The sequence below is a fragment of the Cricetulus griseus genome, chromosome 5, assembly GCF_003668045.3.
Source record: "Cricetulus griseus strain 17A/GY chromosome 5, alternate assembly CriGri-PICRH-1.0, whole genome shotgun sequence".
Lineage (NCBI taxonomy): Eukaryota > Metazoa > Chordata > Mammalia > Rodentia > Cricetidae > Cricetulus > Cricetulus griseus.
This window is the reverse complement of record NC_048598.1, coordinates 29,293,183-29,320,614: the sequence shown is the minus strand read 5'-3', so window position 1 is coordinate 29,320,614 and position 27,432 is coordinate 29,293,183. Positions and strand designations below refer to the sequence as shown.

Genomic DNA, 27,432 nt, shown 5'->3' with positions numbered 1-27,432 from the left:
CACAGCTAGTAAGCGATAGAGCCCATAGTCCTAAGGTTTGGGCTTGCTTCTCTAAGCACCCCTCCAAGGTTAGGCACGTGGAAAGACAAAGAACATTGGTATAGGAGATGGACATTCCCGTTTAAAAATAGTCCAACAAGGGTTGCTCAGAGAGTATATTATAAACACTTTCAGAAACTATAAAATTACTTCTAGACACTGAATACTCGGAAGCTCTTCTGATTTACAGAGTAATAGAGCCGGAGTGTTGTGCCACTGTGTTCTGGCTAGTCCTATCTCATGCTGGTCACTAATCATCACCTCCCTGATCCTCATTAGATTACTGAAGGATATTAAATTATCAACTTCACTGCAGGGCATTTCAGAAGTCGCCAAGAATGTTCTCGGTGTGGACAGTTTTCTACTATGAACGTCTGTTGTCTAGTGACATGGGTCAGGAGGGATATTACAACTCTTAGAGCTAATCCTGGAAGATACCAGGGCAGGCTAAAGTGAAATAATCTTTATTAACGTTAGCCCCAGTGTCCACTCTTGCCTGACACCAGAGTTCTCCTCCAGCAATCTCGGCGCTCTCTTGTGAGGTGAGGCTCTCTGTATGTAAGCCTATTAACTAGGTGAAGGAACCCAAGCTCGTCCCTGGCAGGGCATCACACTTTCATCCAAGGTGATTGTGAGAGGAACTGGCTCTACTTTAGTCAAATACTACCTCTTGAGATAGTGTTTGCATTGGTTTCCCTTTCTCTTTTCTTTCTATTAGAGGTGTCTTGGCTGTGTTCTTTCTCTAATGAATTTCGGTGAAATGGGTTGACTCTTAAGAAGAGGCAGTCCTCCTCCCATTGCTTCCTAAAGCAGCATGATGAAGGATATTTGGAGCAGGAGGTCTATACCCCCTTGAAAACAGTCTAGCTCATTAACCCACCCATCTTACATTTTTTAAAAAAATTATTTATTTTTATTTCCTGTGCACTGGTGTTTTGCTTGCATGTATTTTGGGCATCAGATCCCCTGGAACTGGAATTATAGACAGTTGTGAGCTGCCATGCAGGTGCTGGGAATTGAACCTAGGTCTTCTGCAAGAGCAGCCATAACTTTTAACTGCTGAGATATTTCTCCACCCACCTCCCACCTTCTTAAGGACTTTATTCATAGTCACCCACATCCTTTTTTCTTCTAGCCCACAAAAAGTGAACAAAAGACCACTTGGTACAAGTAGTTTCTTCCATTTTATTTGTAGTCAGTCAATACACAGAGAATCATTTTAGTGCAAATCAATATTCTGTGAGGCAGGGCTTTCATTAAGATTTAGGAAAAGAGTTTTTAGGGGACAGAGTACTTAGAGAGTTCTCTGGGACAGTTCCTACCTAAAAACATGCCTTCCAGCTCTTTAAATTAAATGAACAAAATTGTTGGCCATTATCTTTTGGAATTAAACTTAGTGGATCTGTTAGAGGCTCAGAAATTACAGGGTGCCAGTGGGGTGATCTGGGAAGTGGGGGGCTTGGGTTTCACTCTCTGGACATGGTTTATGATTATGAAGGCATAATTATTACATTAGAAGGATTAGAACATTATACTCCACGCATCTGAAAGGCCAGTTAGATCTTTTACTTACAGGAAAACCAAGAAAATAGCCACAAGCAAAGCCAGAAAACTGAAGAGTTTAAACAAAGTTTCAAAGGAAGATGGGGATTCTTGTACAATTCGAGTTTTGGTGACTTTCAATGTCCGGTCCCACTGGGTCAAGATAGCATTTCTGGCTCCTTCCCATTTTCCTGGACCAGTTAGGCGGAAATGGTAAGGTGTGCATGGGCCAAAGAAGATGCTCAGAGCCAGGCGTGGGTCGGTCAGAAGCATGGCCCGCAGATCCGGTTTTGCCTTGATAGAGGTCAGGAGGTCATCGATGTATGTTATATAATCTGATTGCAAAGCCTTGCAGTAGCACAAGCCAAACCTTTCCAATAGGAAGAATGGGAAGAAAAGGAATAATAATCCTGAACAAGGAAATGGAATCTTTGTCCAAAGCAAACACTGTCACAAGAGTGGGAACAGCTGGATGTATTCTTCCATTATACCCATGGGCATCTAAAATGGCCTCTTCCTATGTCTTTCATTACTTATTTGGGACAAGGTCTTATGTTGCCCAGGCTGGTCTCTTACTCACAGAGATTTTCCTGTCTCAGCTTCCCTAGTGTTCAGGTCATAGTTGTGAGTTACCACACTTGGCTTCATTCTTTCTTAAAACACAATTGTTTCTTCATTTGTATAATATAATGAGCCACAAAATTCCACAGAGTGAAATTCTCATACCTCTAATATTAGTCCTTAGACTCACTGTCTAACTTTTGTGACAGGAAGATTCTACATTATCCAATAGTTCTAATTATTCATCCATTATACTGGTGTATATAATGTGATAAGACCATGTTCTAGACTGAGAATAAAGACAAACACCAGGGCTGGAGAGATGGATTAACAGTAAAGAGTTCTTACTGTTCTGGTAGAGGGCCTACATTTCATTCCCAGCACCCACATGCGAGCTTATAACTGCCTGTTACTCTGGTTCCAGGGGCTGAATGCTCTCTTGTGGCCTCTGAAGGCCTCTGCATGCCAGAGATGCAGGCACACACATACACATATACCCAATCGACATTTTAGAGAAGAAACATCTACAGTGCTTTTATCCTTTTGGACATTAATGCTTAGACAAAGCTAGAGCTACATTTGAAATGTGAGAATCTATGATTGAGACAAGTCACTTATTAACATGGAAAAACTGAAAAACAAAAGAGCCTTATTCTTAATCTTAAACTGGCCAGAGTTTTACTATGTATCCCAGGCTGGCTTCAGACTTGCAGCAGTCCTCTTGCTGAAACCTCTCAAGCACTGAGATTATAGGTTATTTGGTTAATTTCTTAGTGTGTATGCATGTATGTGAACATTCAAATGTGTGTGGCTGCATTTGCATATGTAGGTACATATGTGCAAGAAGACAACCTGGGGTGTTGTTCCTCAGGCCCTTTTTTTGAAAACAGAGCCTTTAAAAAAAATTTAAGTATGCTAAGCTGGCCAGTCAGTGAACCTCCTCAGTACTGGGATTACAAGCATTTGCTGGTACAGATGGCTTTTGTGTGTGTGTGTGTGTGTGTGTGTGTGTGTGTGTGTGTGTGTGTGTGTGTATTATGGGGAACAAACTCAGGTCTTGATGCTCACAAGGCAGTTTACAAATGGAGTTATCCCCCTAGCTCATTTTAAGAAATGCTTCCCTTTTTAAAAAATCCCCCATAGAATCCTTTAGATTTTTCAAGTTAAGATTTGTTTGACAGACAGTGAAACATGTATTTTTGCTTCTTGGGAGCCATAGTGGATGATGGCCATGGGTGTCTTCTTTGTTGCCCACGTCCCTTCCATTCCCTTTGGCCCTTGAGTAGGCATGAAGAGCAGAGCGTAAGCCGCATAAGCAACAACCACCTCTGAAGAAGGCCCACTGGAAATGCTAACAGCTTTCAGGACTATTACAGAGCTTCTGTGTCTACTGAAGGATGTCTCTATGGTAACACAAAGGCAGCCACTGACAATGCACAATGATCACTGTGCATTGCAACATTGTAGTCACCTTGGTTTAAGTTTTATCTAACAAAATTGCAAAATTTTTATCTTCAACTATTTGAAAATGAAAATGAAAAACTAGGTCAGTGGGTCTGTCCCAAAGGGCAAGAGTCAACTGACTCTTGCTTTAGAGTAACAACTTGTATGAAAATAATAAAGCCAGTAGAGATCTCTTGAATGAATAGATATTCCCAGGAAACATATGCTCTGCCTGCTGATTGTGGATAAAGCGTGAGATAAGTGCCTGGTATGAGAGGTTTCCTTACACTAGGTTTAGATGTGTGCTAGGATCCTAGATGATTCTGGGAATTTAAAGATGCCTCAATTTAACCTTTTGCTTCCTCTCTCTATTTTTCTTCAGTCTCAAACACCTCTCTTTGCAGTGTAAAGTTCATCTCCACTTAACTCTTTCACCAACTATCCTGTCATTCATAAAGGACACCTATTAGTTCACTCACCCATTGTGCTTGTTTTTCTTCCTTTCATTAACTTCCGTCATCATGACACTTGGTGGTGGTACTGTTGTTGCACCTATAAAATAAACACGTGACAGTGCAATTTAACTTCTGCTCTCTGTTTTGACTGAGGGATATGGTTGCTTTCTCATTGCTTATCTTTTCATCTTTCTGGTACCCAACTTCTTTAACCTGTCCTGCCTGAGCTCCCTGGTGGTGTGCTCCTGGCATCAATACTGCTGACTGACAAGATGAATGCTTGGCCATCTCACAAACTACTTAATGTGTCAGAACCTCAAACCTGCTTTGATTCAATGATGCCATGTAATTGACTGAACCTTTCATTTTTTATTAAACCAGTTGATTCAGTCAAAATAATAGGGAGGCACATGTCTTTTTAATCCCTGATTTATCATTTGTGCTGTGGTGACATAAGTTACTATGCCAGAATAATTCTTATTGAATGGATTTCATTTTTCATTTCCAGAATTAAAGTTCACATAGCAAACAACTTAATAAATGTGCCCAGCTATGCCTCACACAGTTACCTTTAAGGACCTGAACAACCCATCGAGCTTGTGTTTCTCCTGTGGGCACCATGGAGCCCAGGGGTTTGATGAGGCCAATCACAGCCAAAGTTGGTTTTGGCAGATGTGCAGGGAAGATGTACTTGTACAGTGATGCTTGGCCATCCTCAACTTTCACTACAGATTCATCGAGGAAGGGGAAAGCAAAGGTGTATCCAGTGGCAAAGATGATGATGTCAATAGGCTCTTCCTTTGGGGTGTTCTTAAACACGACAGAGTTTTCCTTCACCTCCTTGATGCTTGGCTTGATCAATACTTTCCCAGTGATGATACGGCCTGGGAGCTCATCATTTAGCACGGGCTCTCTCAGCTGAATCCTAAACAAAAACATGAGCAGGGAGTTCTGCAGGTCAACAGTGGAGCCAGTACCCTCTTTACTCTCCTCTTGGCTGGACCAGAGTTGCCAGTCTTTGGAGGGAATGGACCCTTATCCAAGGGTTAAGAAATGTGTTTACCACTCACTAGACTTTGAAAGCTGAGGAGGTGGCCAGAGCCTTCTGCATCCTCTCTGCCTCTTGCTGATTTTCAGCATTCAGCTGCTGCTATCACTCTAGAGACAAGAGAATTCTGAAGGACCACAAGGGAAACTGGAAAGCCCATATCTGTCAAGGATTTCTGCCCCTCTATTTCATTTCCCCTCTTCCTAGAGAATAATTGTGTAAGGAAATCAAGGTCATGTGCCAAGGGAACACAAATAGCATCATCCTTTTCTCATATACTCCTTTTTCAACAGAGAAAAATATTTCTGTTGAGTTGTTTAGCTATGAGTTGAACGGGTTTATGGATTGTGGTGAATTCACAGAAAGAGATAGTAAAATGGAAACAGTAAGAGAGTAGGAGGCAGTGAGCATAGTTTCTTTTGTAGTGTGTGTACTTAACAGAGGTTGGGCAAGTCAAATGATCCTTAGGGAATTTCCTTTGTTCATCTGAAAAGTACAGGTACAGACACTGGGTTGAGTGAAAAAGCATATGAAAAAGTTGTATGTGGGAATTTTGGAAATGGAAAAGGACTGACTATATTAAAGAGAGAAGGAATTTAGTCCTGTCAGCCACCAGCTGCGCTAGATAAAACTTGTGGCAGAAAAAACTTTGGTGGAAAGAGCTAGAGCCCTAGAGAGGTCTAGAGATAGAAGACAAAAATAAAGAAAGATGTGAGGACAATGAGGAGAAGAGGCAAGAGGAATGCAAACAGAGAGATTCCCTGCCTATCGCTATCATGGTCTCAGGGGCCACCCATTCATATTGGTCTGGAATGAAAGTTGGAGGAGCCCAAAGAGGGTTCGCAGTGTACCGGCAATGAGTTTGAATTGTTGTGATGGTAATTCTTGGTTGTCAACTTGACTACATCTGGAGTTAGCTAAAACCCAAGATGCTTGGGACACTTGTGAGGGATTTTTACTTAGTTGAATTACTTGAGGTTGAAAGACCCATCTCAGATCCAGGCAACACTTTCTTGTGGCTGCCTAGATAAAGACAGGGAGAAAGAAGTCTTTACTCTTTGCCTGCTTGCCCTTGTTCTTTCTGGCAAGTCCACTCCTTCACTATAGCTAGAGACTACTTCTTTGGGATTTTAACATATGCTCAAGTCAAGCTGATATATTTAGCCTTGTAGACTGAATAACTTCTGTGTTGTTGACCTTCCACAGCCTGTAAAACCACTCAAATAAATCTCCATAAATATAAATGAATGAAAAAAATATCAGTTCTGTTCCTCTAGAGAACCCTAATACAAGTCTAAACTTAATGAATGACAAAGTGAACTTAGTTCTTGCTAATGGGATAAGCTACAGGTTTTAATTAAAGGTTAGACTGAAATAAAAATGGTCACAAAGGTAAGAAGGCACTGTTACTACAGAGATGCCTTAGGGTAACTGTTAGAGTCAGCCCCCACCCCCACAAGGGAAACAATCCAAGTTGCTTTTGTCAACAGTCATAGACAGATTATTATCTTCTGTTTGCTGGATTTGAGGCAATGTCTTACTAAATGAGCTATGGCAAGTGACTAAAGTTTTCTGTCTTAGTTTTCCCACACCAATAGAGAGAATATAATAATATTTACCTTAAGGAGTTGTTGGCAAAGTGGAATTCAGAAACCTGCCTACTGAGCGCTTGCTAGTTCACTCCTATTAGTGAATAAATGTTTTTTTGGTACCTTTTTGTTTATTGTAGCATTACTCACATTAACCATATCCTGGCAACAACCCAAATTTCCAAGAAAAAAAGTTACTAAATAAAGAAAATGTAATTTATGCATACAATGGAGTATTATTTTTCTATAATCATAAGGAAATCCTCCAATAAGCCAAGCAGAGAAGGGTAAGCACTACATGTTACCACTTATATGAAGTATCTAAAATAAACTCATCCAAGCAAAGAACAGAACATTGCCGGCAGGTGGAGAGAAGAGGGTTGGTAATTACTGCCCAGTGGTGTCACTTCTCTGTTATATGAGAGAATGCATTCTAGAGATCTGTCAGGGAAGGGTTTTGTTATGCTTTCTTTTTGAGATTATAATTACATTTCTCCTTTCCTTTTCTTTACTCCAAATCCTCCCACATATCCCTCCCACTCTCCTTCAAATTCACGGCCTCGTTTTTCACTAATTGTTATCACATGCCTATATGTATATGTAAATGTATGAGTTTATGCATAGTCTTTTAAAAAAGTGTTTACTGTATTTTTTAATTTATTTTACATCCCAGCTGTAGTTTCCCTTCCCTTCTCTCCTTCCATCCTTCCAGATGCTCCCCCCCACCTCTTCTGCTTCTACTCCCCATCTACTCCTCCTCTGTTTATTGAGGAAACTTGTTTTTTTTTTTTTTTTTTTTTTTTTTTTTTTTTTTTTTTTTTTTTGCATTCAGTCTTCTCACTGCTATTGGAAAGGTCAACACTTCCTCTTCCTAGTACCCCTTGTTAGATATACTTACTTGTCTTCTGGAGCCACACCGTAATTCACATGGTTGAACCAGCTGTTCATCTTTTTTGATATCAACCAACTCACAACTGGAGTTGGGAGTAAATTTCTGAACATGTTCTGAAATCGTGTCATGAATATCATGTCCCATGGGTAACCTGAATCAAAGACTCGGCTGATCACCCATGCCCCTCCAGTGGTGCTGAGGAACACCTAGAATGAACCAGAGTTTAAGGGGATGAAGATTGATAATATGTCTGTTACTGTGAAGATACGCACTTGACAAGATAGTCTTGGTTCTTCTAATAGCTTCAATATTCAGAGTATTAAAACACCACAGGGTGTATTATTGAATACTCACTGTTTACCAGGCTTGACAGACAATAGCAACTTACAGAGAGCTTTAAATCTCATATGAGAAGGCAACAGGCATTTGGTTGTAATTTTATGTACTCAGTGGAAGTGTCAGCAATAAGAACAGGGCATGGTAGGAATTGGGAGTTGTCTACAAAGGTGATATCAATACAAGTACTGGCCTGACTGGCAATCCAAGTCATCAATGTATTAATGTGGGTGTTTGTTTGTTTTCTTTCCCTCTCCCTCCCTCCCTCCCTCCCTCCCTCCCTCCCTCCCTCCCTCCCTCCCTCCCTCCCTCCTTCCCTCCCTTTTTTCTCTTAGTCTGTCTTTCTTTCTCAGCCATATTGATTGTTGGGCCATTTTCATTTATCAGCTAGCTGATTAAGCTAAGAAAATAGTGTTTTAATATCTACACAGTAAGTAATTTTCTGGGTAACTGTTCAGAAAGCAAAACATTTGGCTGCCTAATATGTTGTTTGCTGATACAAACAGACTGAAGAGATTACATTTTCTCCCATCTAAATGAGGCAGGAAGGCCACAGCCAATGTTGTTATTTTTGTTTAACTTTATAACATTATGGACCAGTGGACACAGTCCTGGAAATGTGGTAAGAGCCTCAGGCCCATCAGAGGTTCTGATATGAGCTATTTGCACTGACTGATGCTGCTTCTTTGTCATGGTATAGAATAGCAGACACCAATTCTGCTGGAAAGCAAGGGGGATGTCATTTCTTTGTTAATTCAAAAATGACGAGATAAATGTTAAAGCATGTTCTTTTGATTGCAGGGATTTCCAGATAATTAGAGAAATAGATTCAATGTTACCACAGGTGGAGATCATAGTGGTCCAAGCCCTTCTAAGTTTTCTTTTCAGGAGCTCCTTTCTTTTTCTTGAGGACAATGTCACCAAATTGCTAAGTCTCTTCAAATCAATTAACCAGTGTTTTAGTGAATGAACCATTCATCCATTCCTTTTTCTAAATTAACATGGGGGTGGATCTCAAAGTTACACACCCTCAATATTCTTTCTTTATGAGTTTTTCATTTATTTATCCGGCATCTGTTTCCCCTACAGCTTCATGCTCCAAGAGAGTGGATCTTGATTTTGTTGGGTTGGGTCCTATACAGTGTTTGGCACATCCTGAGTAGGGAAAACTCACTTTGTACCAAATGTAAATGTATTTTTCAATATAAGAGAAAGATCGCTGAAGGAGGAGGGGGCTGGTGTGGCAAAGAGGAAATAAAGGCAAGGAAGTGGAAAGGCCAAAATCAGCTCTTCAGTAAGAATGTAAATGGCAGATTGAACCAGATTATGGAGTGCTCTCCAGAATGATGACATTTATCATAGTGTCAAACAGTTTGCCTGAGACATATATGTTAAGATGAAGGTTTCATTGGGCAACAATAAGAGGGGTACCTTATTTTGCTCTAGGATGCAGGGCTAGTGCATCTACAATTTATTATTTCTTTCAGAAAAGGGGAGTTACTAGGTTTCCAAACTGAGAATGCCATGCGAAGGCAGATGTGTGCAGGTTGGTTTCTATTGTCAACTTGACACAACCTAGAGGCATCTGGGAAGAGAGAATCTCAACTGAACAGCTGCCTCAATCAGAATGGCCTGTGGCCATGTCTGTGAAAAATGGTCTTGATTGATGATCAGTGAGGGAGGTCCCAGCTCATTGTGGGCAGCATTAGATAGGTGGGCCTAGTTTGTATAAGAAAGCTAGTCGAGTATGAGCCAGAGCAAGTCAGTAAGCAGTGTCCCTCTATGGTTTCTGCCTTGACTTCCTTTGCTGAGGGATTATGACCTGGAAGCATAAGCCAAATAACCATTCTTCCCTAAAACTGCTTTTGATCATCAGAAAGCAAACTAGACAGTGGCTTTTCAGAGGATTCATTTGCTGGTAGTTTGGTGCCTGCATGGTTTGTTAAGAGTGGGAGAGAGGACCATGGGTGGGGCTGTCAGGATGAAGGGCAGAGTTTCATGGACTTTGAGTCACTGAGGCTTGGGTTTGAGGACTGCCTCTAACAGCAGGTAGTAGCATGACTTTAGGCTTATTATTCTCTTATTCCTGGTATAGTGGTCTGTAATCAGGGGTGTGAACAGTCTCCATCTTAGTGGCTTGCCTTGGTGACTGCAGTCATGGATCAAGGAGAATCTAGTACAGTATTTGGTAATAACTAATCCAGATAAACATGAACTGTCTCTCCAGTTTTGTTAGGAGACAAGGAGGCAGACTCAGCATGAGGTGGTAGGGACCTGGCAGAGCAATGATTAAAGAAAGCGAAGGCAAATGAGAGCTGTTAGTAAGAAATCATTGCCAGGATTGAGGGACCCATGGAACTGAGTGAAGATACATGTGTCCCATAGCTCTGGTTGGAAGATAGAAGTGACAAAATTAAATGTTAGAGAGGTTAGCTTTGGAGGAAAGATGGCAACTGGAATTCACAGTATGTGTGATCCTCAGCAAAAGCACTTAGCTGGGCCTGATGGTACATGCCTGTAATTATAGAACTCAAGTGACAAGGAGAATAGGTGTTCAAGGTCATTGTCATCTAGACAGCAAGCTTCAGGTTAGCCTGAACTACATGAAACCTTGTCTCCAAGCAACCCAAAAGTCCTTCAAAAATCTGTTGTTAGCTGGATCCGGTAGCTTAAGCCTGTAATTCCAGCACTCAGTAGGCAAAAACAGGAGGATTACTACAATTTCAAGGTGAGCCTTGTTGAGTCTTAGGCTAGCTAAGGTGACATAGTAAGACCCTATCTCAAAAAAAAGTTTTCTGCTGGGCATTTTTAGTCTTTTGACATTTATCATATTGTCAAGCACTGTTTGGCTGGGTCATACACGTTAAGATGAAGGTTTCATTAGGTAATATCGAGAGGGATACCTTTTTTGCTAAGTGGCTGGCCTCCACTGCAATATCTGTACCAGAATTTCCCATTCCGACAACAAGGACTCGCTTGTCCTTAAATATGTCCGGATGTTTATATTGTCGGCTGTGGAAGTACTGTCCTTTAAAATTTTTTATACCTACAGGGAAAACAAAAGCACATAGAGAACTTACAAAATTGGTAAATGAACCATAAATATTTTTCCCTTGTAACACCTTGAAAAATGATTTAGGCTGCTTTTATTAATACTAGGGTACTCTAGTTTGCGAAAACTTGAAATACAAATATAAGACTTTATAAAATGTTATCTGGAAATTGCTTAATTAATCACTTACATGATTATGGGCAAAAGGGTTAATTATCTCACTAGACAGGGCTCTCATTTTACTTACTAAATGATTAAGTACTAAGCTATAACACTGTGGTGTAAGACATACTGCACACACCAAGGAAGATGGATACCCATTGGAGGGTGATGTTCTAGTTGGCAGGTGATTTATTTACGTTGTGTAGCTTTTCATAAACAGGAGCAAGTACAGAGAAGTTAATTACTGATTCGATTCATCAGACTTTCTGGGGACCCTGGATATATGCTGGATGACATGGGGGAATAAGACCAATGAACTATGGCTCCTATTCACAAAGGTTCTCATAAAATGGAGATGTTTGTAGACAGTCCATAGTTCAGGCTGAGTTCGCTGAGTCATAGTTGACTCAGAGAAAACAGGGTTGTTTGTGTGACATCAGGACATCTCCTGGGCTCATAGATAGCTCAGGCAGTTGGTGCCAAATCCCACTGAGACATCCAATGCAAACAGAAAACTTTTGGAAAATCTTCTCAAGGCCGAGTTACACAATCAGAAGTAGTCCCTGCTCAAACAGAGACCTAACTTAATCACTGTTGAACATCTAGGCTCTCAGGACAAACACATGTGATTGCAGAAAGTGGCTGTCTTAAGACCAGGTGGCTCTGCATGCACACTGAATCATTTACACTCTTAGCATGAATCCTGGTCAAAACTTAACCACAATTAAGATCATTTGGTATTTGGTACAGAGTTTTGACCATGTTCAAGCATTAACTCAGTTCAGGAACTCCATATACTTCAGAGACCTTTCAGGAAAGGACAACTGGAAAAATCCAAGATGGACTATAAGTTACTATAGACTATGGACTATGGAATATCTCTGACTCAGCCTGTTTGGGTTATACATGGACAAGTATGAGACCACATGAGTCTCCAATGGATTAATACCTTTCCCCCTTACCTCACATGAGGACAGAGTAAGAATTTACAGTAGCTAAATATGGCTGTGTTAACAAATGCCAGAATGCAATAACTAAAGAAATAAAACCAGTTATTTTGGGGAAATGCTACACTAATACTAACTATGATACTCACTATGGTTTTTTTTTTTTACAAAGAGCCCCCCCCCCATTTTGGAATTGCTTTCAGAACCTGTGATAAATATTTTGGATATCTTCATTGAATTTAAATTTTTGTCATGGTTCACAACCACACCAAAGCAGGGAAGAGATGGCAGAGCTGGGACGTCTCCATTTAAAATCAGAATCAGAGTCTTGGAGCTCAGATCATCCTTGAGAGTCATGGAGCCAGGGGTTTCAAATTGGTAGTGCCTGGTGAGGATGACATCAAGGGCTGTAGCCTGTGTGTAGCCCTCTTCACTTGATAGATAATGCATGGTTTTGGGCAAAGTGACCCGACTTCCTCAATTTATCAGCAACTCCCTACCCTAGAGGCTTTGAAAGGCGAGGGAAGAGGCAACACTGTTAGGTGGTGAGCTATGGGGCTTAGCTTGTGCTTTTCAGATTGGCAGCTCATCCAGTTCAAATCGAGCACAGTGGGTTGCAAGCACTCATAGTCTGCTCTATTCCAACCTGATACAGCTCCCAGGGCAGATGCAGAAACACAGGAGTCTCTGAGTTTGGAGCACTGGTATTACTCTGGGTCTTATGTAGGTTGATTCCTATACCAAACCAGTAAAAACTATTCATGTCTTTCATACTAGGCATATGTTGTATTCACTTCTGTGTCATAAGCACTTAGTGTAATGTATTGTGAGTACTGAGTACATTTTTTTTCTATACTATGGAGCTTCCTGGGTTCTTGAGGGTGATCCTATACCAGGAGCTCCTTTAGAGAGATTTGAGTGTCTGGCTGGCTTTTCAAGGCTTTGATCTGCAGGTAAGAATGCCAAGTGTTATGTCGCTTTGAGGGCTGAGGAGAGTCTGTTACTGAATGTGTTCAAATAGAAGCTTGGAGCTCTTTTCGTGTGTGTGTGTGTGTGTGTGTGTGTGTGTGTGTGTGTGTGTGTGTGTGTATGTGCGTGCACTCGAACACACATTTGTACATCACATATGCACAGAAAGCACCTTTCACTGCTGCGCCATCTCACTGGCCTGTGCTTGGATTACTCAGGGAAGCTTTCTGCACTGGGAAGAGGTCCATCTTGTTTTTGTTTGTTTGTCTGTTTGTTTTCAATTTAGCCATTCTGTTGTAGGGTAGTTTTCAGGTTCAACCAATTTTAATCTGACCCGAGCTGAGTGAGCTCTGGGGCAGATCCGGGCTTACTGGAAGTAAGTGTGATAGTATAAGATGGATCTTCGGATCACTTCAGGTCATGTCAAGATGATCTGGAGAAAAATTTCCTTGTAACTTTTGAAAGCTTACTGCAGGTGAAATAAACTTTCAAGCCATTGAATTTTCTGTTTCCCTGAGTTGATATAGAACTGAAATTTGGCACAGAGTAACATGAATTATGGCTGCAAAAGCCAAGTAAAGGAACTGAGACCTGACAATGTCTTAACTTGTATGGTAAAACTGATTTCCCTTTCTACTATTGTTCCAGTGCCAGGAAGCTCTCATTTGCCCACTCTGAGGGAGGCAAGCAAGCAAGTACAAATCAAGCTTCTCATTCCATTATTCCAAGACTGCCCATTGTGTTCTTTAAAGCCAAATTTAGCAGTGAGCAGCAGCAGCTACTGAGGTGAACAAGTTGTGTAAGCACCCCACATTTCAAAGACTAAGTACTACCTGTCACATGAAGAACACCAAACCTCAGTGAAGCAGAAACCTGCTTAGTATGTTATCCGATATTCTCATCTGCATTCATAATTTTTTTGAAAGCCAAAAACTGTTGTCTGGCTAGGAAAAGTTCTGCTTGGAAAAAATTGTTGCATAAGAATTCATCCTGAGACAAACCACATATGAGGATGGGTCCCTTGAGACAATTCAAGGTAATTGGTAGGAACTTCTGTACCTGGAAAGGAATCCAGGGGCAAGTGAGGGTTAGTTAGAAAACCAGTGCAGACCATAACAGCGTCAAATGTAGCAGAGCTTTGCTTCCCGTCGTGGTGAGTGACAACTTCCCATTGTCCAGAGACAGCAAAATCTGGGCGTTTTGTTACACTGCAGACTTTGGTCTGAAAAGAATCACAGACGTGATTAGCAACTGTCAAATTTGTTTTCAGAGCTTCTGATATGATAGTGGGCATTTCAAAAGGCCTGGAATAGAGAGACCAAGCATATGTAATGAACAGAATCCCAGAATCCTAGACAGGCTATCAAATCCAACATGATGTGTTAGATAGAAAGCTTTCAAGTTTGAAAAACAAAGATTTGAGCAAAGTGATTTGCTCAAATTCTCACTGGAAAATAATCTACTTTTTGTTTGTTTTTATTGAACTCATATGTGCAAATGAGTATCAAGTTTTAATTCATTGATTGTGTCCTGGGGATCAAACCTAGGTCTTCAAATGTGACATTCTGGGTAAGCACTCTATTCCAAGGCCCAGTCTTCTGATGAGGCTTAAAAATTATTCTTTCTGTTGTTCAACCTTGTTTTTTATGGAAAAATTTCTTTAAAAGAAGCAATGATTGTATACATTGAAAATAAAAATTTGATCATAGTTACCTTAGCCCATAAAAAGTCTTAGACAAAACACTGATGAAGTTTACCCACACCTAGAAACTGACTGCTAACTTATGGTCTGAATAATTTGGGAGTATTTCAAGTTACAAATTATCTATTTTTTTCATTGAATACACATATGCAAATGTGCATTAAGTTTTGATTTATTGATTGTGTTCTGGGGAGAAAACCCAGGTTTTTGTATGTGGCATGCTAGCTAAGCACTCTACTTCTAATCCCAAGATGTTTATAAAACAATACAGGTTGAATGTCACTAACCAAGAGGCTTTGCTCTCTTTCTTTTTTAAAATACTCAGAGAAGTATTTCCTTAAGTATAAGAAGTATTTCCTTAAGTATATCCTTAAGTCCTTCCCACAGATAATATTGCTTGCTTTCTAATACTCAAAATGCCTTTGGGTTTCTACATTTTTACATTCTGTCTTGTGCAAAGGCCTCATTACTCATACCAGGTCACCAGCTCATCCTAAGAGCACAGGGCTATGCTACAGAGGTATGATAGGAGACAAGTCAAAGAAAACTTCCTGACTGCTAATTGATGTTCACATCTTACCTTGAACTGAATACATTTCAGAAGGTTGAACCGGCTTGCATACAGTTTGAGATATTCCAGGAATAGAGAATTTGGCACAAAGTTTGGGTAGTCTTCTGGGAATGGAAAATCTGAGTAACAAGACATCTCCCTGCTACTGTTAGAAACCACAGACTTGTAAAGACTGGCTCTTCCTTCTTCCACATGTTCCTGTATAAACAATGCACACTCAATGAGCATGTATGCATGCACACACACACAATGGTTGTTAACATTTTTGAAATCTCAAACATTGGTTGAGTTTAAGCTAAGCAAGATAATATATGCTACCTGTCACTTTTAAAATAGGATCTGCATTTGGGAAATGATGAACATTGGATCCCAGTGTAAACTGCTTGATCATAATCACTATTTTAGTCATGACATGGCACCAAATAAATCTGGGAGGAACTCATATCCTGCAGCATCTCAGCAAAGTACAGGAGAATATATAAACACACAGGCAAAAGCCCCGACACAGGCTTGGATAAAGAAGAATTACTAGGTATGTTAGCTTCATGAATTACTATTGGAATGATATGGAGGAACAGAATATGAATTTGAAGGCTTTGCATAAAAATCTAAGGCTTTTGGATTTTTATAGGAAGTTCATGGCAACATAGAAATGATTCATATTAAACTCTACTAAAGATGTACCAGAGATTATAGGGTGTGAGGATGACAATGAAGAAAGCCAGGTGAGAACCTAAGACACAAATCTTGATTGCTAATGAGGACCTGAACAGAGATAATGGCAGTTGGGACTGAGAGAGGTGGCAGTAAGGCAAATCTCACAGGATTATGAGAGTAATTTGAGTTAGGAAGATGAAAGATCAGAGTTTCAAGACTGGGCAACTCTGTGCATGGCCCTAACCAATTTCCTACCTCAATTTGGACTCAAGTAGTTAGTAGCAGTAATATATCACATAACTCCTGCAAGACTGAGGGATATGTTTTTAGTAATCTTTGACTACATGTTGCCTCTGTCTTGTGGGTGGTATTATGGAGGACTGTTGATTTCAAAGGGAAAGTCCTTAGTATTCTAACACTATTTGTAATCACACACAATTTCTTTTTACAGAAAGATAAGTTATTTTATTTTTATAAGTAAGTGGAAACATGAACATAAACCTTTCATATGGATAGGCTGACTCTGTTGCCAGAAAGTGTAAGATCTAGGTATAAACAAAATGTACAGCAAACATAATTAACTATGACTAAAAATGAGTATTACTGGTTTAAATTAGTGGGATTGGTCTATATCAATTTATGAGTTGATTGTAACCTGGTATATAGTCCTGCATCTGATAGCTTCACTTTAGCTGCCTAAAACAAGACTTGAACAATAATATCAATAGATCTGCTAATGCAGAAGGGAGAAATCTCAGGGTGTCCCACCCCAGACAAAGAACTATAGGCCACTGATGACTGGTGAGAGAGAAAGAATTAGCCTCTCCCAGAGATAAAACCCTTAATTGATTATCCAATACAAAGTGGTAAGCCACACAAAATGGACTCAACAGGTTGTATTGATGTGCCTATGTATTTATATTATTTGTATATGTAGCAGTAATAAAAATGCTATCAATTTGAGAGGCAGTGACGGAGGACAGGGGAAGGGCTGGAGAAAGGAGAGAGAAGGGTATAGTGGTATAATTATATTTTAAAACTATAATACCCTTTGCTTCATTTTAGATAGCAGTTTTAAAATAGAATACTTTGAACTGATATGGCTTTAAAATCTTCAATTTCAGTCAACATACCTCTGTGACCTTGTTTCTCTACTTAGAATGCTACTAAGCAATATTTAGGAATATTCTACATTTACTTTATCCTCATGAGAAGGATATTATCATCCATGGAATCCAAACTAGGTACATTGATAATCAAGAAACAAGCTTAATTGTCATAATCCAAACCTTGGATATTGGGTTGGGGTATATCAGTTTGAGAGTATGTGTTGATCATGCTTAAAGCCCTGGGTTCCATCCTTAGTACCACAAACAAAACAAAGCAAACCACCTTCCCTTAGACATTAATGTAGCATCACATAGTCAAAGTGTGCCTGTAGTTGTTTAAGATGCAGAACTGTTATTTCACACAAAATATTTTCTTCAGCTAAAAGTTACAAGTGTAGTAGTGATACTGTCTATGTGTAACTTTCAAATGAAAATACATCTTTTTTGTAATTGTTGTGCTTAATGGCATCTACCAAAATTAATTTTATAATCTCTAACTCAGTAGAAATGGTTATATTGTGCACAGTTTCACTTTCATTTTCTTATGCTTTGAAAGTCAACAGTCTATAATTAAGCATAAATTAAGAAAAGCCAGTTTGGGCAGCACTGCTTTCTACAGTTACTTTAGAATTAAGGTTGCTATGAGATCTCATCAGCATGTAGACCCTGTTTCTGGGTGAGCCTGAGATTCTGAGTTTCTAGATGAGCGTATTCATATGATGTGTTTATGTGCTGCTGTGCCATGGACCATATTTGAGTAACAAGGCTTTATAAGAGCACTACCCAATAGGAATGTGATAGAAGCTATATTTACAATTTCTTTTGAGTAGTCATACTTTAAAAAACAAGTGAAGGTTATTAAAATATACTTTACCTAATTAAAATATATAAATATTATTTCAGCATGTAACCAACCTAAAATAATTAATAAAGTGGTTTGTATTATTTTTCCATATTAAGCTTTCAAAAATTATGTGTCTATCTATCTGTCTATCTGTCTATCTATCTATCTATCTATCTATCTATCTGCTAGTTAAATTTTCTTAGTATTGTCTCTGCCAGTTGTCCTGATACTCTGAGATCCCATGCTTCCTGAGAATTGATGGGACCATTTAGGAGAAAAGTTTTGTTTTCATGAAGGGGAAAAATGAATGAGAGAGGCCAAGGAGAGCTGGGCTATGGAGAAGAGCAAACTGGATCCATATATCTAAGTTGATATACTAGGCTTAGAAATTCTACCAGAACTAATCAAATTTAGAATTGAAAGTAAGTGAACTAAAAATTCAGTTCTTTACTCATTGCAGCTACAACTGAAGTGCTTCCTTGCTGTGTGTGAATGGAAAGGGTTTAGGAGGGTCCATAAGGCTTCAGGTGAGCATGGGCCCCAAACAGCAATGAGCTCTGAGCTCCAAGAATAAGAAGGTAGCATGAAGAGCTAAAGTCCTAATGAGTGAGAACAAACTACCCAGAGAAGAAGCTGTGCTGTCAGAAGCAAAAAAAATGATTGTAGACATTTGGGGGTCAATTTGTGTAGGGCCTAAATTCTCTCAAGTTTCTCTGGCTTCCAGGATCTTCACAACTTTATTAATGCTAGTACAGACAATTTTTAGTAAAGATAAAACACACACACACACACACACACACAGAGAGAGAGAGAGAGAGAGAGAGAGAGAGAGAGAGAGAGAGAAAGAGAGAGAGAGAGAGAGAGAGAGAGAGAAAGAGAGAAAGAGAGAGAGAGAGTTCATGAGAATTTCCATAAAACTAGCCCCCAAAGTTACAGCATTTTCATGGCACGTTTACACACCAGGGAGTAATGAGGGCCCACTGAACTAAATAAGCCAGGCTACCCTGTATTTCATGAACTCTTATTGCAAGTGAACAAACACAAAAGGGAGTGGGAGTGTAGAAGCCCTCTATTTTGCAAAACTTAGAAAATTCTTGGAAACGCAGAAGGAGAGCTTCCAGGAAACACTGAAGCCTGTTGTGAAATAATGTACCACAGATGTTAGCTGCAGAGAGACGGCTTAGCCCTTAGGGTAGAATCCACAGGGACTTCTGCTCCCTTCTCTCATTTCTCCCACCAATTGCTTCTCCTGTATAAAAACCAGGGCTTGAGTATTGAGCACATGTGTAATGAACATGTGTCCATGTTACCACCCGATGCTATTTGTGGGTCCTGGACCAGCATTTGCTTCAGTGATTCCCCAATCTGCCCCAGTGGATCCCAGACCCTTTGGGTCTGTCTCCAGACAACCCCTCCCTGCCAGCTGCAGATAGTCTTGGGTGCCTCTGCTATTTGCCCTGGCACACAGTGTGGGAGTACATGCCTGCTGAGAATTGACAGGGGCTATTTAGGGGAGCAGTTTAGTCCTCATGAAGCAAAAAAAAAGGATGAATGAAAGCCATCATGGGGAGAGGGGATTTGGAGAAAGGGACAAGTTAAGAGAATGAATGTGAAGATTTGGGGCTCCTGATCCGCTTTGGTTCTGCAGCACAGTGGGGTTGGGATAATTGGTGGGACCCTGCACACCTCAGGGTTTGCCTGACTTCTGAACTGTGACAGCTGCACAGCATGTCTCCATAGCACAGGGTCAGACTGCCTAGGTCTGCATGTGAACCTCCTTGTTTTTACTGGGTGATCTTTGGAATTTTCTTAACTGTGGTCAGTCTCAGTTTCTTCATCCCCACGGAGGGACAGTGGAATGCAGCACCCCCTGGGCTAAATGGAAATGGTAGGGGCAAGCTACTTGAAACAGCGCTTCTGCTAAGCTTCTCATTAGCTAAGTTAACTATTAGCTGTGATATCAGGGGGCACAGCCCTGGAGAGCTGCTGGCTACACAGGTGCTGTGGGTCAAAGGTCTTTTCTACCTCATTCTGAGAAGGAACTTAAAATTGGGTGGGTAGGGACAGGGAAAAGATCTGGAAGGACTTGGGGGAAGGGAAGAATATGATTAAAATATACTTAAATCTAAAAGTTGCTTTAAAAATAAAAATACAATAAGAAGGAAAAGATGGGGCATGGAACTAAACAGCAAATTTACAGAAGGGTAAATATAACTATCTGAGAAACACTTAAAAAAGGATCAACATCCTTAGGCATCAGGGAAATGAAATTAAAACAACTTTGAGATTTCATCTTACCCCAATCAAAATGGCAAAGTTTAAAAACAAAAGTAAAACAAAAGACAACATATGTGGTGAAAAGAGGAACACCTACTGATTGTTGGTGGCAATGCACACTGGTGCACTAACTATGGGAATCAATGTAGAGATTCCTCAAAAAGCTAGAAATATATTCACCACATTATCCAGCTATACCACTCTTGGGCCAAAGGATTCCAGTCATCTACATTCACCAATGCTCCAGTCTTAACAGCCAGGAAGTGGAAGTACTAGATGTTGATCAACTGATGAATAGAAAATGAAAATGTGGTACATTTACAGAATGGAATTCATCTCTGAAACAAAAGTATAGCATTCATACGTAAATGGATGGAGCTGAAAATACTTATCCTGAGTGAGGTAACCCAGATTCAGAAAGACAGATGTCACATTTTTCCCTCTCATTTTTGGATATTGGCTTTTAATCTTCAAATATATGTATTCATTTGGAATACTCATAAAGGTCATGATATTAGTAAGGGACCATGGTGGTATGGTTTTCAAGAGAGGGGATAGAAAACAATTGTGCAATGGGCTATAGGGTGATGGGGGATAGCCTTCTGTGTATATGTTTGTCTTATTGGTTGATAAATAAAGTACTATTGGCCAATAGGAAAGCACGATAGGCGGGACTAGGAGTCAAGGAGGATTCTGGGAAATGTAGAAGAGATCCAGACAGGAAGTGACATAGTAGGCAGACTCAGAATATAAGCAGGGACAAGAAGGAAATTGTCCTCTTGCTCTTCCTCTTCCTCCTCCTTTCTTCTCTATGGAGCCACCATGTGATCCCAGGAAGAGGACACCAGCAGAAGGCATCCTTGATAAGATAAGTCTTATAAAATATATAGATTTATAATAATTAAGACTGAGCTAGCATATAAGAAATCCTAGTTAATTGGCCAGCAGCGTTTGAAACTAATGTAAATCTCTGTGTGTTATTTGGGGCCCTAACTCAGCAGGCAGAACTCAGGTGACTGGCAGAAAGACTTATTGCTACAAAAGGGGAATAACAGAACAGAATGGGTTAAATTGGGGTGATGAGTGTATAGGAAAGGTACAGGTGGAAATAGAGGGAGGGATGGTTATATTTAAAGAACTTTCAAAGAAGACATATGGAAACTTACTACTTTAAAAGCTTCCTAAAATATGTACATATAAACAAATAATAAGAGTTACTCTATAGTGAGGGGACAACACCCCTACCAGACAGCATAGACTTACAATAAAAGCCCAGTGCTAGAAGTGGGTTATCTCTTTTGAAGTTTTTTTTGCCTTTGTGAACCCACAGACCCACAAACTTTACAGGCCATTGCCAGTACTCTTATTTCACCTCCAACACTTGATAGTAAGACCTGATTGCTGAAGACACCACATACTTAAGTCATAGCACATGGAGAAATCAAACTGGTATTGGCCCAGAAGCTTCATTCATACAGGTTAGCTTTCAGAGTGCAAGAAAGTACTATGCATGTTATTGCAGGAGAAAAGAAATCATCAATCTTACCCTGCTGTGAACCCTGTGAGCTATAATAACACATACTCACTAACTTGCAACAGTGGCACAAACATCATGGTGGTAACTACTACTTTCTGATCAGGTTTAAGTCCAACTCTTTACAAGATGAAACCTATATCTTACACCTTATAGAGCCAAAGACCAGTCATAGAGACTGAAGAATGCTCACCCCTCAATTGTACATCAATATCACACCCCCTCCCAGTTTTCAGGGATCATTGTGGAAGGAAGGGTGGAGATATTGTAAAAGATGGGGGTAGTGTTTTCAAGACACAAAAAGGCAGCTGCATTTATGAACTCACAGGTGTTGTGACAACATGTACAGAACCCACTCTAGCTCAAGCCAGTAAAGTACCAGCATGGAAAAGAAAGGTGGGCATGGAGTCCAGTCCCTAGGAGAGGAGCTATTGGGAGAGGGAGAGTCAGTTTTCATTAAAGGTATAGCCCTGGTAGGTTGATCACAGTCCAGTAAAAGGTCACACATGCAATAGCATATGGGCAGCACAAATTGGACTTGATTGCTAAAAACAAAAGAGGGCAAAAGGGTGGGTAGGACAGGTGGAGTAGATCTGAAAGGAGTTGGGAGAGAGTGGTAAATATGATCAAAACATATTGTTTTGTGAAATATTTAAAGTACAATGAAAAGGAGGAAAACCCCACAAAGTATGAAGTAAAAATATAGATTCTTTTGTAATGAATGATATTTTTATTAATTCATTGAGAATTCTATACAATGTACTTTGATTTATATTACTGATTAAAAATTTTAATTAAATGTTAATTATATCATGAAAAAGAAAAATGATGCTAATAACATCCCTAATAACTGAGGTGTGGCTGTAAGGGAGAGAATGCATCACCATTTCCCACACTGCTTCCTGGTGACAGTCACTCTCCCTGAAGGGCAGGGACCAGCTCTGGGTCTGTGGAGGAGAGCTGTAGAAACCTTTGAGGAAATCTGTTGTAGTTCAAGAATCTAAGTTCGGCGAGGGGAGAGGTTTGTCTAGTGTACTCCAATATGGATAACAGAAGTTCAATAAATATTATTAGAACACATGAATAAAATGAAACCCACCAAGACTACTGAAGTTTTAGAATGAAGACTTTTAAAGAAGGTTGTAGGGGCCAGTTAGATGGCACCACACAAGTTTGGTGACCTGAGTCTGGTTTCAGAACCCATGTAAGGTGGTTCCACAAAGGTATGCTCTAATTGTCAGCCATGTGCACACACACTAATACATGAAAATGCCTTTCAAAAGGTTATACGAATCAAGTTAACCAAGCCTAAGGAAGCAATAGCTGAGGAATAATTCCTCAGTGATTCACAAGAATGAACTATTTTTATACTTCACCTTTTCCCTTATTGAAAAATAAAGATAGATAGAAAGTACGCAGTAGGCTATCAATAAATGTTTGCTGAATAAATGAAAGGATGCATGTGAGGATCTTGATATACTGTCAGGAAGGTATCATCCTTTGGATGGTGGTTAAGCCCTGAAATCTGTTACAGGGTGTGTGTCAGTCAGAACTGTTAATCCCCTCTAGGCAACTTTGGTATGGTTTTACTCAAAGTTCCCTTCTTATAGTCAAGTTCTGTAAAAGCATTATTCATTGTTAGTGGCAAGGCAATCCCTCAAATTCTTTTCCTTCAACTATTTTATTGTTTTGGGTGACAGGGTAACAAGTAGCCCAGGCTGGCCCCTTACTATGTAGCTGAAGAAGACTTTGAACTTCCATCCAATCTTCCTACCTTTATTAACTGAAGGTTGAAATCACAGGCGTTAACTATTCTGCTGGTTTCTGGGGCTGAACCCAGGGTTTCATGTGTCCTGTCATCTAGTAATTGAGTTCCAACCCCAGCTGTTATATTATAACTGAGACCATCAATCAATAGTGCTACCAGTGTGAGCCCTCTCCTCCCCCTCAGGCGCCAGAGAGACTCACTGTGACAAAGATGTTCCACATACATGCTCTCTGTCCACTTGAGTGGCAGACAGTCAGAAATTATCTATCAGTATATTGCTTTTTTTAAAAAAAAATTGGTGATTTCCATCCATACCCACCTCAATCTATGATGCCCTTACCATTTCACAGCAATTTTTGTCTGCTGTGGTAGCTAGGAGCACCAGAATCATGATCTTGGGAGTGGCCAAGGAATTAATTAATAATCTTTATAACATTTGTGCTGTCTTCCTATTTGGAAATGGAAGCTGTCTGAATTCTTTGGCTTTGAATGGGATACTTTACCAACTTTGAATCCCAAGATGTTTTTGAACTGATCTTTGCTGTTGGTGGTGGTGGTCGGTGGTGTGTGTGTGTGTTGGGGAAAAGGGGTGAATGAAGATCTCAGGGGACTCATAGTATGTTGGATCTGGAAGACACCTCTGAGGTCACCTAGTGAAGGGACTTTGAAAGTATTGCAGAGGTGCCTCCAGGCTGCTGTATATACAGAGAGATCCTAGATGATGATGGGGAAGATTTCCCTAATCCTAACCCTTGCAAATTTAGCATTAAACCATTTTTCAAATTTGGTTTCATTTTATAAATGAAGTCATAGAGATGAAATGTTTTGGTATCTGGGTGCCATTTTAACTTGGCAGTTGCTAGTTAATCCTGTTGGTCTTTCTTTTCCCTTGATGGCTTATTACATTTCCTGTGTGTGTGTGTGTGTGTGTGTGTGTGTGTGTGTGTGTGTGTGTGTGGTGTTACACCTGTGGAGAACATAGCTCAATGTTCAGTATCTTCCTCTATCATGTTCCTATTTATTTATTTATTTATTTATTTATTTATTTATTTATTGAGACAAGGTCTCTCACTGAACCCAGAGCTCACTGATTGGCTAGGCTGGCTGACCAGCAAGCCACCAAGATCCTCCTATCTCTGCCTTCTGCCCTAGGATTCCAGGCTTGAGCTACCACACCCTGGCTGCTGGGGATCAAAACTCAGGAAGCACTTTACCCACCGAGCTCACTCCCAGCCCCCTCCAACATAATCCCTTTTTAAAAAACGACTGTGTTCATTTTCTTATTCGCCAATTCCCCTTACCATCCCTACTCCCTCTTCACCCCACAAAACTGCTGCATTCCCAGTGCGTCCTGAGGGCTCTCATAGTAGTGCTCCTTCACCTTCTCACCTCTCTGCTTCAGTGTGGCTGTCTGTGCTCCCTCTCTTGGGCTTCCTTGCCCATGTGCCCACTCTCCTCCGTGTTCCTTCTCCCTTTCCTTGGGTCTTTGGGGAAGAGTACACCTTTCTTCTTCATCTTTCTGGGACTAACCCCCTTTCTTGTGCCTACAATCCCAATCCCCTTCTTTCTCTGTTAGGATGGTGTCTCAGTTTGGACTTGTATATTCAATCACTTCCTGTCATCTAGGGACTTTCAGTCTTTAACTACAATCATCTTTGAACCTTCCTGTCATGCATATATTCAAATATAACAGCAGCAGCAGCAGCAGCAGCAGCAGCAGCAGCAGCAGCAGCAGCAGCAGCAGTAGCAGCAGCAAAGAATTTCCTAAATTCTGCTCTCCCAGTTGCCCAGACATTCATCTACACATTTCCCGTCTATTTCTCCTCTTACATGCACCAGTAAGTAACCTTTTTTATTTTCTGAGATGCTCTCTTCTGGACTCCTCTGATGCTGTCCATTCTATATAGCTTTTCTGGTTTCCCAGCAGTGGCTGCCCTCATTTCATTACCTACAACACTGTTGGTGACTTGCAAGACCATTCTCCTTCTCACTTCTGCCAGCAGTTCTCCAGAACAGGGGGTGCCTTCTCATTTTTTGCATCCCCTACAGTGCTCTTTGAGTAGATGTTTGATCTGCTCACATCAGCTGGGCACAACTGGATCAAGACTAATGTCTCTTGATTCTTAGGAAAATGAATTTTAGGGCTAATAGTTACATGATCTCCTTGAGCATTTTTGTCTAGTGTCTCAAGGGGCTAAGTACGGCTTTTGATCTTTGAACTCTTTGTTTTGACTGAAATTTACCTTAGTTAAATAACTCTGAATTTAATGGAACAGTTTCATTTTTTTTTTCAAGCCAGTTCTCAACATTTACTGATCAGAGATCCTCATCTAGCACACTGATGGTCATTACGGAAAGGTCAACCGTTTGATTAGTAATGCCTACAATGAATGCAGAAGAGGAATTTTAGCACTTGAGGATTGGCCATCATCTCAGAACATATGCAGTTTAAATCACAGGGTTGGGAGAGCTCCTTTAGCAGACCCCTTTGAAAAATTCCTATACATCGAAGATCATGTCTGGTAGTCAAGCCTATCTTGAGACAGACAGCCTTTTCATGTGAGCCATGCCTGCTGGCACTGGAGGACTGTGCCTAAATAGGCAATATTGGCTTCTCTGCAGTTTTGCTCTCTGATTTAGAAAAGAATTAGCTTGTTTCAGTTCCAAGTTCCTGGCTTCTATAACGGGGAAAGCTCTGAGGCCAGGCTATCTGACACTCGTTCCTTTCCCCAGCTCCTGACAGCTGCCTCAATTTCGTGGAAAAAGTTTTCTCCTTGAAGCTGCAGAGAATTAAAACAAACCACCACCACCAACAAAAACCTCTTCATTGGCTGAATGCTGGAGCCCAAAGAACACTTTCTTTTTTTGGCTTTGGGGCTTCACTGACTCGAAGCAGGATTGTTGTGAATCTCACTAGGGCTCCAGGTCAGCCAAGGGTGGGTTTTCCAGACCATTGACTGTTCATACCAGCACCCTGCTTAGATTCCAGACTAACATTCCCTACTGCTAGTTCATCGTGGGATGACCTTTATCCAGGCAGCGGGATCTTGGTTATGGAACTTCTGCTTCACTGAATTGAGTGTCACTGTGTCACAGATGAAGCAGGACGGGGAGACTATGAGACTAGAGGCAGGTCGGTTTCTCTGCAGCCTCTGCTCTGTGCAGACAACGCTCCCCTCCACCCCACCTCCTGGTCCTGCACTGCTGCCCTATGCTTTTCTGGTCAGACCCAGGCATTGCTTTTTCCTCTCCACCTTGAGGGCTTCTCTGGGGGCATTTCTTCCTCTTCACCCTAGACAGCTAGAAGCCCCCTCTAGACTCTAGAGTGTAGAGCTCTGCCTTGTCTCTTTTCAGCATTCACAATTTCAGGGTTCCTCCTGAATGGTCTCTATTTGGCAGACGTATCCAGTCTTTCCAAGCCACTCTCCAATAGGCAGATAAAAGCCTGTGAACCCCCTACTTACAGTGAATCTCCAAAGTCCTCCCAGGTCATCGCTCCTCTCGAAGCAGGTGGGCTCCAGTCCCTCCTCCAGGCAGCACTTGATGGAGGCCAGGCCACTGACCCCGGCTCCCACAATTGCAACTCGCTTCACCATGTTCCTCGGTGGAGGGGAAAAGAAGGAGAGCCGTTTTATTCACAAAAGCCCCACCCAAGCCTTGGCTACTCAACAAACCAGGAAAAGAATCTGGAAGATTAAGAGATTTTCTCCGTTTGAGTCTCTGTAGACTATCTGTGGTGTGTGAATGCGAGAAAGAAAACGTACAGGTCACTGGGTTAACCCCTGTGCTGGGTTATGTCCCCACCCCTTGGCCAGAGCTGGCGCTCAGTCCGCTCACTCGTGGTCTTTAATGCAATTGTAGCTTCTGGCAGAGTGGCTGAAACCAGACCCTTTGGTGGGCAGAGCCTTGCATTCTGAACTGGCTTGCCTGATCCT

The 27,432-nt window shown here is 40.8% G+C and overlaps 1 protein-coding gene across 1 annotated transcript; it reads right to left on the bottom strand.

The window, feature by feature from the left end:
- Positions 1–1,204: 1,204 nt before the first annotated feature.
- Fmo1 (flavin containing dimethylaniline monoxygenase 1) lies at positions 1,205–27,093 on the bottom strand. Its single transcript, XM_035445597.1, has 8 exons — positions 26,962–27,093; positions 15,318–15,506; positions 14,095–14,257; positions 10,809–10,951; positions 7,576–7,775; positions 4,610–4,965; positions 4,065–4,137; positions 1,205–1,951 (listed from the first exon to the last, which is right to left on the bottom strand). The coding sequence occupies exons 1-8, from the start codon at positions 27,091–27,093 to the stop codon at positions 1,609–1,611; spliced, it is 1,599 nt and encodes a 532-aa protein (XP_035301488.1). The 3' UTR covers positions 1,205–1,608.
- Positions 27,094–27,432: the final 339 nt, after the last annotated feature.

Excerpts from the sequence above, each read along its gene's own strand:
- Fmo1 (XM_035445597.1), bottom strand. The coding sequence starts at position 27,093 with ATGGTGAAGCGAGTTGCAATTGTGGGAGCCGGGGTCAGTGGCCTGGCC. Across the intron at positions 10,952-14,094 it reads GCCCCTGGATTCCTTTCCAG|GTATAAAAAATTTTAAAGGA; the intron begins GTACAGAAGTTC and ends TTTTCCCTGTAG. Across the intron at positions 4,138-4,609 it reads GGTTGTTCAGGTCCTTAAAG|GTGCAACAACAGTACCACCA; the intron begins GTAACTGTGTGA and ends TTTATTTTATAG.